General features: G+C 42.0%; 1 protein-coding gene across 2 annotated transcripts; it reads right to left on the bottom strand.

Annotated features, from left to right (window-relative positions):
• Positions 1-17: 17 nt before the first annotated feature.
• LOC118359670 (glucose-6-phosphate 1-dehydrogenase-like) lies at positions 18-12,681 on the bottom strand. 2 transcript variants are annotated; one of them, XM_035738272.2, is made up of 13 exons: positions 12,598-12,681; positions 10,565-10,686; positions 4,137-4,174; positions 3,892-4,000; positions 3,541-3,758; positions 3,153-3,311; positions 2,859-2,984; positions 2,641-2,734; positions 2,315-2,501; positions 1,963-2,198; positions 1,740-1,816; positions 1,477-1,569; positions 18-1,362 (listed from the first exon to the last, which is right to left on the bottom strand). In XM_035738272.2, exons 1-13 carry the CDS (start codon positions 12,623-12,625, stop codon positions 1,272-1,274), a joined length of 1,578 nt encoding a protein of 525 aa, XP_035594165.1. In that variant the 5' UTR covers positions 12,626-12,681; the 3' UTR covers positions 18-1,271. The 2 variants fall into 2 exon arrangements, with proteins under 2 accessions (XP_035594165.1, XP_035594166.1); XM_035738273.2 differs by lacking the exon at positions 12,598-12,681 and adding an exon at positions 12,426-12,574.
• Positions 12,682-15,928: the final 3,247 nt, after the last annotated feature.

Genomic DNA, 15,928 nt, shown 5'->3' with positions numbered 1-15,928 from the left:
AAATTAAAAACAAAAAAAAGCAGCAAAATTGTTTTATTATGGTCAAGTGACAAGAATGCAAGATACTTCTAGAGACCAACCCCTTAAACACAAAATACCTGTATCAATGGAGACTGAACACAAAAATAAGTTCTGGAAATAACACGTGAATGTTCAGTATATCATTAAATAGACAGCATTATGTTGACCCTGTGACAGACCTTGTCATTTCTAAACTCTTATCCAAAATTAACATTAACTTAAATAGGCCATGCCTGGAAATGTAAGAAAAAAGCAAAGTAACTGAGAGTGAGAATGAGAGAACTCAGTTCTTGGAATTCAGCACAAAGCTTTGTTCTAAATACAATGTTGCTCTTTAGAAATTCAAGATGAGAAACTGCCTGCAGAAAATATTGACCTCTGCATTAAACCACCATGTTCTGAACCCACTTCATAGTAACAATAAGGATTATTACTATGCAACATGGTTTTCCTTGGTCCAAAATAGCATGAGAAAAACAAGGATAACCTTAATAGTAAAAAAACAACTGCAGAGCATTATAAAGTATTACAATTATATCCATTTATACATGTGGTCATACCAGAGGGTGGTAGACATTCATTGTAATTCCCACCATTAGTGGGTTATCTACATTTTGTTCTCCATCTCCAGGTCCAACTTTTGATAGCTATGGTTACTAATGTCACATCTCTGGCCTAATTCTGTTTCACCCCCTTTTCCCTGAAGTGTGTATTCGTACACTACCTCAGACAGTGGAAAATCTGTCCAGCCCATGCCTGCACCCATTCAATGGCTACAGTCCTATTATCTACTCTTCTACCAATCTTACATTTGCACTTGAACACACTCCATCTTATGGAACGGACTGGTGTGAGGAGTATGTTGGAAACAAGCAGTGGCAGGGTAGAGAATCAGATCACATCCACAGCTTTTGAATCCATGAAGAGAACCAAAAGAGTGCCCACTTCAGGAAGAAGAGGGAGAAACAGAAATTTGGCTAGTGTTTCTCTCGCTCCCTTCATCCCCAGTGGTTAAGTGCCCCCCCCGACTAGTTAAGACCTGATGAGCATTCATGTAGTAGCTGAGACCTAGTCTGTTCCTATACTTTTACATAGCTTCCTTTCCATACATAAATACATATATATCCTAATCTCTCTGTTGACTGTTGCCCTGACAGGTCTGGAAAGGAAAGAGCAATAACTCCATCAGACCAAAGTATTGCTGCTCATTTACCCCGCTCTGGCCCCTCCCCCTCTCCTGACATCCTGTTTCACAGTTTGTGGGGGTTGACCCATTTGTATGTTCCTTCATAGTGGAAACCAACCCTCTTTGAAAGCTCATCTGCTTCTGTTGGACCCCGGCTAGGAAGAAGGGAAAGAACAAATCAATCATAAAATAACACCAAAAATATCACTGACAAATTACTGGGACTATTGACTTGCGATACTTGTTTAACTGTTAATGGTAAATCTTACCTTCCATATATGTAGGGGATGGGGGGAGGCTTCTCGCTCTCGATCTGATGAAGGAGAGGCGTAAAGATCCTCCAGGCTTCCCTCAGCTCATCACTGAGTGAAAAGGGAAGACAATGTAAGGAGAGTAGCACATAGTAATGCAGCCAATGGGCTGCATTGCACCATCTTGTGGACATAATTATAACGCATGTTCAGTCTTATTTGCATAACAAACACCATGGCAACAGAAGGGACTTCTGAGCAAGACAGACAGCCTGACTGACCTCCTGACAAAGTGCATCTGGCTGCCACAGAAGACGTCCAGGATGAGACGCTCGTAGGCGTCGGGCAAATTCACATCCTGAGGAGAGAAAAGATTAGTGAAAATTAAGCAAATAAGGTTGAACATTGTGCCTATATATGAGTTGCTAAAATGTGAGCGTGGTGAGGTAGTGTGCGAGTGTCTGTTTTCTATGAGTGATGGGGGGGGTTCATTAAGTATCTCACCTTATATCGGCTTTTGTAGGTGAGGTCCAGCTCCGTCTCCTCCGGGTGGAAATACACTCCTGGTTTCTTGCTCATCATCTTGGCATAGACGGCCTCGTTGGGCTGCACACGCACCACCAGCTCATTCCTACGACACTGCGCTCCAAAGATGTCCCCCGGAACATCCGTGAACTGCAACCGCACCTCCGCTTTCCTCTCATTCAGGGCTTTGCCGCAACGCAGGATGAAGGGAACACCTTTGGAAGAACAGAGTAATTACAGTTATCACTGAGGAGTGAGCTGGTTTTACCAGACAGTGAAAGCACAACAAGCAAGACTGATGGAGAGAGAGAGAGAACACAGAGGTTCTCACCATCCCAGCGCTCGTTGTGCACGTAGAGCACAGCTGTGGTGAAAGTGGCCTGGGTGGAGCCTTTGGGGACGGTGGGGTCATCAAGGTAACCCAGCTTGGCATCCCCCTCTCCCTCTGGGTCACCCACATACTGCCCCAACACCACATCTGACATGGTAATGGGGGCAATGCACTTCAGCACCTTCACCTGCAGGGGAGACAGAGTACGAAGTGATTGGTTTGAAGTCTACTTGTTTATTCCGTTTGGTGTCAGTTTTCTGGAGGGGCCAATGGAGTCAAGTGAAGATGTGCATTTTGGGCTTTAGTTTGTGTCCATGTTGCTGTACCTTTTCATCCCTGACATCATCAGAGCTGGTGGAGGCAGGCTTCTCCATGGCAACCAGCGAGAGCATCTGGAGCAAGTGGTTCTGCATGACATCCCTAAAGAAAATTGTAATACAAAATGGAGGGTGAGATAAGTTACAGACCGACTAGTAGAACATGGCAAGAATAAATGCCTTCATTGAGGTTTGATGTCATTGAGCACTAGCGCAGTTCTCCTCACCGGATGATTCCAAAGTCGTCAAAGTAGCCGCCCCGGCCCTGGGTGCCGAAGGGTTCTTTGAAGGTGAGGACCACACAAGCTATGCTGTCCCTGTTCCAGATGGGCCCAAAGATCCGGTTCCCAAACCTGGAATATTTACCACCGTTTAACCTCAGCCTTATTGACATGGACATAGCTTAAACACACACAGCTGTCTGTTGATTAATGTTGTTCTTTCTCACCCCAAGCTAAGAGAGTGAGGGACAGAGACTGCAATAGAGAATAGAAAAAGAGTGGAGACCATTTGTCCTGTACCTGAGGACCATGAGGTTCTGCACCATCTCCTTGCCCAGGTAGTGGTCTATGCGGTAGATCTGGTCCTCAGTGAACAGGGAAGAGAGGTGGGTGGACAGCTCCTCTGAGCTCTGCAGGTCTCGACCAAATGGCTTCTCCACAATCACTCTGCTCCAGCCCCTAATAAACACACACAGATAGGAGGGGAAGTAAGCATGTTTTGGATATTAAACAGCAGAAGAGGGAGAAGCTAATCTAATGAGCAGCTCTCCCCAGACAAGACCGATTACATGAAGCAAGTGGATTCAATATGAACAAGCCTGTTCAAGGCCTTAGCAACACCACAGAGGAGGATTGAGAGGAGAGGGAGTCAAGAGACTGAACAGCAAGACATGACAGGCATACTGACTTGGTACTCATGCAGTGGTGCTTGATGTTCTTGGTGACATCGTGGTAGACGCTGGGCGGCAGGGCGAGGTAGAAGAGGCGGTTGGCCTTGCCCCCCCCGGGCAGGGACAACAGGTGGGTGTGGAGGTTGGAGAAGGCACTCTCCTCAGTGTACTTCCCACTGACATAAGAGTTACGGCTGAAGAACACAGACAACCGCTCCCCCTCAGAGTCTGCCACCTGGGACCACAGAGAGATAGGAATGTTGTCATAAGTCTATGGTTTTAACATGCAAACACACATACATATGCATTAACCCACACAGTGTAAAAATGTAGGTCAATATGTAATGCGTTCATTTGGAAAGTCTCACCTTCATATAGGGCATGGAGGCAGTTTTGATGGAATCCACCGTCAGGTCAGAGCGGGCAAAGCCCACAAAGTGAGTCTGTTCAGGGAGTAGACCATCTCTAAACAACCACCTGAGTGAGACAGGGGTATAAGAACAGAAAGGAGGATCATTAGGAGTTTTTACTCATCACTTGACAACAGAGAAAATCCACAGCTGCCCTGTGATAGGCACTTCTCATTGTAAGACTAAAGAGGCTGCACACTCACCACAGAGTTGGGTAGATTTTCTTTTTGGCTAGATCCCCCTAAAGAGAAACATATGAACATTATTAACATGTTAATACAAAACCAGATTAGTCACCTCTAAAATGTTGATTGAAACAGAGGCTAGCTATACACACACACAAAAAAATATTTAGTCAGCCACCAATTGTGCAAGTTCTCACACTTAAATGAGAGAGGCCTGTAATTTTCATCATAGGTACACGTCAACTATGACAGACAAAATAAGGAGGGGAAAAAATCCAGAAAATCACATTGTAGGATTTATGAATTTATTTGCAAATTATGGTAGAAAATAAGTATTTGGTCATCTACAAACAAGCAAGATTTCTGGCTCTCACAGACCTGTAACTTCTTTAAGAGGCTCCTCCACTCGTTACCTGTATTAATGGCACCTGTTTGAACTTGTTATCAGTATAAATGACACCTGTCCACAATCTCAAACAGTCACACTCCAAACTCCACTATGGCCAAGACCAAAGAGCTGTCAAAGGACACCAGAAACAAAATTGTAGACCTGCACCAGGCTGGGAAGACTGAATCTGCAATAGGTAAGCAGCTTGGTTTGAAGAAATCAACTGTGGGAGCAATTATTAGGAAATGGAAGACATACAAGACCACTGATAATCTCCCTCGATCTGGGGCTCCACACAAGAGGGGGAGGGGTCATCGTGAGAGTTACTTAACCCATTTAATCCTACATTTTTCCCCAGACATGAAAATATCCAAATCGTGTGTCATTAGTAACCCTTTGAAATAATATTTTTTTGAAATTCATGGAAAAGTGTGTTTTAGGGCCAGTCACAATGACCGGTGGGATAATGTGATGTATACTGAATTCATATTTATCCTATGCAGTCATCAAAATTCTTATATCCCATCCCAGTTATTAACACATTTAAAACTGTCACTGGCAGTCCCCAGCATTGCCACTAGAAGGTCCCATCACATTCTAGTGTGACTATTTTACATGATCAAAAACACTTACACAACATTGATATGAATACTGAGCACAAATATAATTTTAAAAAACAAATTTAATCAATCTATTTCAACATTGTTACTTTAACAAAGGACATGTTGCACTAAAGTAACAAACATTAATATTGTAACTTTATAACATTTGAACTTGTAATTCAGTGCAATATTCATTGTAACATTGTCATTGTGACATTTTAGTGCAACATTCACTAACAACTGTATAGCAGTGTGTGATTCATTCCCACTGAACATAAAGGTAACATTTAGGATAGAGGTAGCCTGTAGAATATGCTTTCAAGTAGAGGCCTACACTGAACAAAATCAATCTTAGTAGGTAGGCTTCAGAACCAAGTGCATGATTAAATTTGTGCATCACTATTTTGAACTACAATCAGTCAGACAGTATGTCTGGAATCAATTGACGTTTTCTAAAAATATGTCATTGAGTGTCTTTTTCCCTTTTGTCGGCTTCTCAGCCTTTATTGGCTTTTCTTTCATTGGCTTTATCAGCCCTTTTTCATTCACTCTCATCTCCTTTTCTACTGTTCATGGTATATCTTGACGCACTCAATTTGCAGTGGTGCTCTGCATTTCTCACATGCATAGGTAATGCTTGTCACAATGCCGACATCTGTTACCGGTGCATCGTGTTGATTGGCCAGTGAGAAGAAGCTTTGTCATATCTTGCCTGATCTTCAACAGTAGCAGCCAGTAGAGATCTCCTTCCGCGGCTCAGTGATTTCGTACCAAACTTTTGCTTAAGAGACTGTGCCACTATCCGTTTGAAGGTCTATGGCCCCTCCCATAACGTCTCTGTAAAAGAAACAGCTGTTTACGAGTGCACTGTTGAGAGACCATGCAAAGATCGGCCACCACCACTTAGCACCCATGTGCTCATTGTATCGGTTGATGCAGTTTGATTGTGGGACCCAACCCAGTCTCACTCAGGGAGTATAGTGTGGGATCCACCATATGTAACCACTGGATGAGACAAGGCCCCATAGCTTGTAACAAAAACGGATTGGTTTACCTCTTATGAATTGCTTACATCCATGTCGGCCATAGTATTAGATCATGCTCTCATCCAATGACAGCCATTCCTGAAATGGCATGACTTTGTATGACTGATTGAGCTGGGAGAAGATGGGCCTAACCTTAAAATGGGTCATCAGTGATCTTTGTTGTCAACCACATGAACGGAGGCCATTATTTCATCAGAGCGATTTCACCACATTACATTAAATGCTTTCATTGTGTACATTACTGTCAAGTGACCAGTACATGTGTCTTCTTACAACAGAGCTGTACCCAGATGTGATAAGGATCCCATAGAATGTAAGGAGCTCATCCATACTCAGATACAGTTGCTTGTCCTTGGTCTGGGTGGAGTAGAGGTTGGACATGTCAATGGTGATCTCTCTTAGGGTGGGTGGATACATTAGTAGGAAAACATCCATTGGGTTGGGGCAGCTTTGTTTGACACAATCTGTAGCATTTGGGCTGAATACTGCGTGTTAAATCACAGCGGTGGCAGGCCTCTTCGATCATTTGAACAATTCATCTTTATTTTTGACCACCTGCAGCTTTTCCCTTAGCTCTTCTGACTGGACCCTCTTGGCTCTTCATTAGCAACAGTGGAGGGGGGTGGGTAGGTCATCATCACTGATAACGTTGTTCCTGTCATGATCTGATGCACTGTGTTATCCCGCCGGTCACTATTTTCGCCATCAACATGTTTACTCATTCTATGACCATACTGAACAAAGTTGAGTAATTGCAAATGCATATCAATTGGAGGGCGACCGATTAATCGGAATGGCCGATCAATTAGGGCCGATTTCAAGTTTTCATAACAATCGGAATTTTTGGGCACCAATTTGCCGATTTTTTTTTTTTTTTTTAACAACATTTTTACAATTTAAAATACCTTTTATTTAACTAGGCAAGTCAGTTAAGAACACATTCGTATTTTCAATGACGGCCTAGGAACGGTAGGTTAACTGCCTCGTTCGGGGGCAGAACGACAGATTTTCACCATGTCAGCTCCTTGTCCTGCGTTGCATATAATCTGACTGAGCATACAAGCATCTAAGTATCTGACTGAGCGGTGGTAGGCAGAAGCAGGCGCGTAAACATTCATTCAAACAGCACTTTCGTGCGTTTTGCCAGCAGCTCTTCGTTGTGCGTCAAGAATTGCGCTGTTTATGACTTCAAGCCTATCAACTCCCGAGATGAGGCTGGTGTAACCGAAGTGAAATGGCTAGTTAGCGTGCGCTAATAGCATTTCAAACAACACTCGCTCTGAGCCTTTTAGTAGTTGTTCCCCTTACTCTGCATGGGTAACGCTGCTTCGATGGTGGCTGTTGTCGTTGTGTTGCTGGTTTGAGCCCAGGGAGGAGCGAGGAGAGGGACAGAAGCTATACTGTTACACTGGCAATACTAAAGTGCCTATAAGAACATCCAATAGTCAAAGGTTAATGAAATACAAATGGTATAGAGGGAAATAGTCCTATAATTACTACAACCCAAAACTTCTTACCTGGGAATATTGAAGATATGAAACCACCAGCTTTCATATGTTCTCATGTTCTGAGCAAGGAACTCAAATGTTAGCTTTCTTACATGGCACATATTGCACTTACTTTCTCCTCCAACACTTTGTTTTTGCATTATTTAAACCAAATTGAACATGTTTCATTATTTACTTGAGGCTAAATTGATTTTATTGGTGTATTATATTAAGTTAAAATAAGTGTTCTCATCCAGTATTGTTGTAATTGTCATTATTACAAATACATTAAATTAAAAATAAATAAAAAAATAAATAAACAGGCCGATTAATCGGTATTGGCTTTTTTGGGTCCCCCAATGATCGGCATCGGCGTTAAAATCATAATCGGTCGACCTCTAATATCAACACTAGACACCTTAAAGATGATGTATACCAAAAATCTTCGTCCTCTCTTTATGTTAACAAACTCGGCAAAAAAAAAAAAGAAACGTTCCTTTTTCAGGACCCTGTCTTTCAAAGAATTTGTAAAAATCCAAATAACTACAGATTCTTCATTGTAAAGGGTTTAAACACTGTTTCCCATGCTTGTTCAATGAACCATAAACAATTATTGAACATGCACCTGTGGAACGGTCGTTAAGACAACAGCTCACAGACGATAGGCAATTAAGGTTACAGTTATGAAAACTTAGGACACTAAAGAGGCCTTTCTACTGACTCTGAAAAACACCAAATGAAAGATTCCCAGGGTCCCTGCTCATCTGTGTGAACATGCCTTAGGCATGCTGCAAGGAGGACTGCAGAAGAGACAGCCCAGTCTAAGCTCTTCTGAGCAGGAGCTGCCCTCCTGTAGGGGTGGGAGGACCAAGAGACCAGAGGTGACAGTACAGAGTGCTCGGATTGGGATGTAGGGTTGGAGCAAAGCTTGAAGGTAAGGAGGTGCAGTTCCAATTGCTGCTCCATAGGCAAGCACCAGGGTCTTGAAGATGATGCAAGCAGTGCGCGGAGGAGCGGGTTGACATGGGAGAACTTAGGAAGGTTGAACACCAAGCGGGCTTGGTATGCCACTTGGAAAAACTTAAACATAATAATTAATCCGAATGGCCTATTATGAGTCTTACTCCAGTGATTTGTGTCTAATGACTAAATGAGTTACACATTTAAACTGATATGCATTAGCCTATGCCCAGCCTCAGTCTGTCCATGACTACTAGCCTTCTGTCCCGCCTCAGCTGAGAGGAAAATGCAAACCGAGGGTGGCTTGACAATCACCATCGAATCATATTTCTCGTCATTCTTCAGTTAATCATTAATATTTACTAATGTTTCATTGGCACAGCGACTTTAATGAGGCCATGTTGAGTGAGGTGGTGTGTGTGTGTGCCTGCGGTGTATTTTTGTGTACATGTAACACCAGCTTGTAATTGGTGTGTGCTTGCTGAGTGTCAAGGCCCGATTGCAGCATTGCACACAAACCATATTTTACAGTAGCCTATGTACATCACTGTTCCCAAAAACCACCATAGACACCACAAGGCTAGGCCTTACCACCATTACCATTCCCCCATTCTGATTCCCAACATGCCTCTCTATTACCATTCTCAGCCATTTATTTTCATAACGGTGACACTGCACTATTCAGCTCTTGCACCACTCCTTTCAACCAAGAGAAAATAGAGTGGGAGAACCGGCCTAAATGGAGAAGTAGGCGGAAGAATGATACATTGAGCTCCTCTCAGACAGTACATTTTATCAGTTAACTGGGCAGGTGTTACAGGCGAAAACATGAAGAAACATTGTAGGCCAAGAGAGGACTTTTCTAGAGAAGGAAATACTATAAGAAAATGCAACTTCAGTGACTCGACTGAGTCAGTGAATTGATAATCCTTGTAGGTACTGAGAGTGTCATTTCCCACAACCTATAATTCTGGCTCATTAGGCCATTTATGTGACTGGGGAACATACAGTCATTCAGCTGAGTTGATCAACAAAAGATCAGTTCGTACACTATGATTGGCCAACGTACTGTCTGTGCGCAACATGATTAACTAACAGACAGTTCAAGCTGAACATGATTGGCTAACAAAGTGTCATATCAAGGTTCATGATTGTTAGTTCTCTTTGTATCAAGGCCAGTCTACAGCGCGTGCAAGTGATTCTGGGGTTGCTTAGTTACACAAGCTCTGTGTAATGTGTCTCAATGAAATTTCTACATTTCCTCAAATGTGCAACCCCTCTTGTCCGTTTCAACACACCGTTCTCACTAAATGTGTTCCCTTATCTGTCCACCTAAAATCTATAAAATAGGTATAACTGAACAAAACATTGAAATTATTCTAGGAGAAGACTAATTGTGTGTCTCTGACAAATGTATCCTAATTTTGGTAGCCTACATTTAGTAAATTGTTAATCCTGTGCAACTGATCGATATTGAACTACCTCAGAATTGATTACAGGTTTAATTTCATCATTATGGTCTTGTGTGGCTCAGTCGGTAATGCATGGCGCTTGCAATGCCAATGGTTGTGGGTTCGATTCCTGTTGGGGCCACCATACGTAAAATGTACTCACACATGACTAAGTTGGTTTGGACAAAAGTGCCTTAAATGGCACATTTTCAGGGAATTTCATAAAAGTCCAAAAGAGGATAGATTATTACATTTACATTTAAGTCAATTAGCAGACGCTCTTATCCAGAGCGACTTACAAATTGGATTATGTTCACAACCTCAACTGATTTACTTATTTTGTCAGTCACTCTCTCCAATATGCATCCAACACACACTCACTCCATCAGCCCATTCACAACTTTTGTAATTATAAAAATAGAGTTGCCTGTGCTGTGGAGGGTCAAAACTTGCAGGGTCATTCATCAGTAATCAAAGTAGCCTCTAATTTCCCCACATCTTCCCCATCTCACCGATGCTCCCATGATGATGAAGATGTGAGCGTCGGAATGATGGAACTCCTTGTCATCATGCAGCTCCTTCCGCAGCTCTCCGAACACCTCAGACCGAGAGAGGGGAATGGCACTCAATTTTCCTAGGCAAAGATAAATGTCAAAAACAAGTTATTATCAATAACAAGATTGGCCAAACATGAATGATAATACATGTAGGAACCCACAATATGAATAATACAGTGTAGTCTACTGTAGTCTAGTTTAATAGCATACTGATGGAGTGACAGTAAACTATTTTTTGAATATCACACTATTATGCCAATAGACTAGAGCAGTAAGAGTACTGCTCTGGGCCCTGTCTGGCACAATGATTCATACCAAGGGAGTACAGCCACAATCCCTTTCAAAACACAGTTCATTGTTTGTGTGGTGTTATTTAACTTGCTATCTGAACACTCAGAGACACAGCAATGCCTTGGGATCGACAGAAGAGGCAGGCTACAATAAGTGACAGAATAGATTGCTACATTCTTATTTCTACTTCCTTGTGTTCTACAAGCAGTAAGACTGTCCAAAGGGGAACAGATATTTGAAAAATGTAGATGTACTTTCAGGAAGCACTCCTTTTCATTTGAGGAAAACAGTTTCAGCCCCAAATGTCTTCTAACCAAATAGCACTTTATTTTAAGAGGGCACAAACAGCCTAGAGTCTATAAAACCATAAAACACAATTTGATAAAAAGTATTACACAGCCATTTGTTCCATATTGCATTACACATTTGGTAAAGAATCAGCCTACCCTTTCTGGTCATAGGCTGATAAAAATAATCAAGATGTATTGTGTACCGCCTTCAAAAGCAGTACAGTACTCTTATTTTACCTAAATGGCAACAGGTTAGAACTAAGTCCATGTTTAGCACCTCCTCTAAATCAAGATATGTATATACACTGTATACAAAACATTAACACCTGCTCTTTCCATGACCAGGTGAAAGCGATGATCCCTTATTGAGGTCACTTGTTAAATCCACTTAAAATCAGCGTAGATATAGGGAAGGAGACAGGATAAACAATGATTTTTAATTTTAAGCATTGAGACATTGCTTGTGTGTGCCATTCAGAGGGTGAATGGGCAAGGAAACAGATGTAAGTGCCTTTGAATAGGGTATGGTAGTTAGTGCCAGGCGCAACGCTGGATTTTAAGCTCAACAGTTTCCCATGTATCATGAACGGTCCACCCCCCAAATGGCATCCAGCCAATTTGACAACAGTGGGAACACCTACAATATTATATATGCAAGACGAGACATGTTACATCAATATTTCTGTAAGGTACAGTAATCATACCAGTTCCTTGTTGTGCAATGTCAACACTGGCAGGTCGCTATTGGGCCAGGTAACGTTAGAGGGGTAAACAGTTTAAAATATATATTAGATACAATTTACAGACCGCGCACCCTTCCGGGATAAACGTTCGCCAGCAACTGTAATGTTATTAGCAAAATCCTCAGCCCAAACCCGTATTTAAAAAAAGGGCCCAACCTAGCTAGCGGTGAAATAATACAGACTGGGCTCACTTGCCTAGTCACGCTAACTAGCCGAATTTGTACCTGTAAAGTTACAAGGTAAATTAGCTAGCAAGCAAACTATTCATGCTATGTACACAATTATTTGGATCTAGGTCATCCATCAAAGTAACGTTTATTCAATGGCATACCATACTGCCATTTATTTAATGGCATACCATACTGACACTAACATCCCATAATGTTCGTGGCTGTTTTGACAGCATGACAAGAATATAGCAGCAAAAAAAAATACCTGCTTAGCATCGGCTATCAGAAGAATACCTTTACAAAACTATATACGGTTACTTACTTCCAGCCATTTCCAATTCAAACGATTATCTGAGAGTGTGGCGAAAACAGAGCGATCTTCGCTCGAAACTTCTGTAAATCTACAAGCCACACAACTTATTGCAGTTTCTTTCTTCCCTGTCGAAATGACACAACCGAATTCAGTGATTTTATTGGTTTAGAGGGAAACTCACCAGCGCTCGATCCACTTCCCATCACCATTTGCCTCCAATGACGTCACATTTCCAAGTCCAGCAAAAGATGGGTGGGGCGTGGTTATCTGTACACTCTTCAGAGAAACACACCAATCAAAGAGAAGAAATAGCCATCACTGACATGCAAGTGGATATGTAGCAGAGGGGGTGGGAGACTCCCCAAATATATGGAAGAAGGTACTCTGGTCAGATGAGACTAAAATTGAGATTTTTGTCCATCAAGGAAAACGCTATGTCTTGTGTTTGACCAACCTGGGTCAAATCCTGGACAAAATACTTTCTGGGATTATAAATAAAGTCATGTATAAACTGCATGAACATGGAAGAGACATCAAACACTGCTAATTCAAAATAATACATGTAAATCAACAGATCATCATCTGGTATTGAAAATCCTTGCTAGTCCATTATCTGAAAATACTTTCTTTCACAGGGGAACATCATTTCTCTGCTTATGCTTGATTTCATTATCCATGATACATGCCACACACAGACATATGCTCCTAGACGTTTCCACTTCACAATAACAGCACTTACAGTTGACCGGGGCAGCTCTAGCAGGGCCAAAATTTCACGAACTGACTTGTTGGAAAGGTGGCATTCTATGACGACGCCATGTTGAAAGTCACTGAGCTCGTCAGTAAGGTCATTTGAGTGCCAATGGTTGTTTGTGGAGATTGCATGGCTGTGTACTTGATTTTATACACTTGTCAGCAGCAGGTGTAGCTGCAATAGCCAAATCCACTAATTTGAATGGTGTCCACATAGTTTTATGTGTATATATACATACTACTGTTCAAAAGTTTGGGGTCACATAGAAATGTCCTTGTTATTTAAAGAAAATCATTTTTTTTTGTCCATTAAAATAACATAAAATCGATCAGAAATATAGTGTAGACATTGTTAATGTTGTAAATGACTATTGTAGCTGGACACGTCTGATTTTTTTTTAAATGGAATATCTACATAGGCGTACTGAGGTTCATTATCAGCAACCATCAATCCTGTGTTCCAATGGTACGTTTGGTGTTCACCAAAAGGCATGAGGGAGACTCCGCAAACATATGGAAGAAGGTAGTCTGGTCAGATGAGACTGAAATTTAGCTTTTTGGCCATAAGGAAAACGCTATGTCTGGCGCAAACCCAATACCTCCCATAACCCCGATAACACCATCCCCAAAATGAAGCATGGTGGTGGCAGCATCATGCTGTGGGGATGTTTTGTATCGGCATGGACTGGGAAACTGGTCAGAATTGAAGGAATGATGGATGGTGCTAAATACAGGGAAATTCTTGAGGGAAACCTGTTTCAGTCTTCCAGAGATTTGAGGCTGGGATGGAGGTTCACCTTCCAGCAGGACAATGACCCTAAGCATACTGTGAAAGCAACACTTGAGTGGTTTAAGGGGAAACGTTTACAGTTCTTGGAATGGCCTAGTCAAAGCACAGACCTCAATCCAATTGAGAATCTGTAGTATGACTTAAAGATTGCTGTACACCAGCGGAACCCATCCAACTTGAAGAGCTGGAGCAGTTTTGCCTTGAAGAATGGGAAAAAATCCCAGTGGCTAGATGTGCCAAACTTATACAGACATACCCCAAGAGACTTGCAGCTGTAATTGCTGCAAAAGGTGGCTCTACAAAGTATTGACTTTGGGGGGGGTGAATATTTATGCAAGCTCAAGTTCTGTTTTTTTTGTCTTGTTTGTTTCACCCCCAAAAAATGTTTTTGCATCTTCAAAGTGGTATGCATGTTGTGTAAATCAAATGATACAATCACTCCAAAAAATTGAATTCCAGGTTGTAAGGCAACAAAATAGGAACAATGTCAAGGGAGTGAATACTTTCGCAAGCCACTGTAACTAGCCATTTCATCACTGTGGACGTGCTGCGCGTTTAAAGTCAGCAACAATATGCAGTACATTGCATGCACGCCTGTGTCGCTTGAACGTTGTATAAAGTCAGCAACAATAAGCGATGCGGCGGCATCCTTTCAAAATAAAAGTTTAGGTGCAGCGGTTACCGTTCAAAATAATATAGTATATATTATGTTCTTGCAAATGTCTCGCGACCCCTTAATCCTTCCCGCGACCAACAGTTGAGACTCACGGTATTAGTGTCTAGCTTCAGAAACAGACGCAGCGCAAGTCCTCAACTGGCAAGCTTCATTAAAAATTACCCGCAAATCAAATCACATTTTATTTGTCACTTGCGCCAAATACAACAGTGAAATGCTTACTTACAGGCTCTAACCAATAGTGCGAAAAAAGGTATGTCTGTCTGTCTGTCTGTGTGTGTGTGTAGGTAAGTAAAGAAATAAAGCAACAGAAAAAAGACATTTGACAATAAGAGTAGCAAGGCTATATACAGACAGACACTGGTTAGTTAGGCTTATTGAGGTAGTATGTACATGTAGGTATGGTTAAAGTGACTATGCATATATGATGAACAGAGAGTAGCAGTAGAGTAAAAAGAGGGGTTGGCGGGTGATGGGACACAATGTAGATAGCCCAGTTAGACAATGTGTGGGAGCACTGGTTGGTCGGGCCAATTGAGGTAGTATGTACATGACCATAATAGTTAAAGTGATTATGTATATAAGATAAACAGAGAGTAGCAGCAGCATAAAAGAGGGGTTGGGGGGAGGGCACACAATGCAAATAGTCCGGGTAACCATTTGGTTACCTGTTCAGGAGTCTTATGGCTTGGGGGTAAAAATAGTTGAGAAGCCTTTTTGTCCTAGACTTAGAACTCCGGTACCGCTTGCCATACGGTAGTAGAGAGAACAGCCACAGGGGTGGCTGGGGTCTTTGACCATTTTTAGGGCCTTCCACAAAACATCAGTCTCAACATCAACAATGAAGAGGAGACTCCGGGATGCTGGCCTTCTAGGCCCATCATAGTCTTTTCTTTTTATTGGCCAGTCTGAGATTTGTTTTTTTCTTTGCAACTCTGCCATCGCGGAGTCGCCTCTTCACTGTTGACGCTGAGACTGGTCTATTGCGGGTACTATTTAATGAAGCTGCCAGTTGAGGACTTGCGAGTTTCTCAAACTAGACACTCTAATGTACTTGTCCTCTTGCTCAGTTGTGCACCGGGGCCTCCCACTCCTCTTTCTATTCTAGTTAGAGCCAGTTTGTGCTGTTCTATGAAGGGAGTAGTACACAGCTTTGTTTGAGATCTTCAGTTTCTTGGCAATTTCTCGTATGGAATAGCCGTCATTTCTCAGAACAAGAGAATAGACTGACGAGTTTCAGAAGAAGTTATTTGTTTCTAGCCATTTTGAGCCTGTAATCGAACCCACAAATGC

This window comes from Oncorhynchus keta, chromosome 27, assembly GCF_023373465.1.
Source record: "Oncorhynchus keta strain PuntledgeMale-10-30-2019 chromosome 27, Oket_V2, whole genome shotgun sequence".
Lineage (NCBI taxonomy): Eukaryota > Metazoa > Chordata > Actinopteri > Salmoniformes > Salmonidae > Oncorhynchus > Oncorhynchus keta.
Note: the sequence above shows the minus strand (reverse complement) of the source record. Positions and strands in the feature narration are given on the sequence as shown.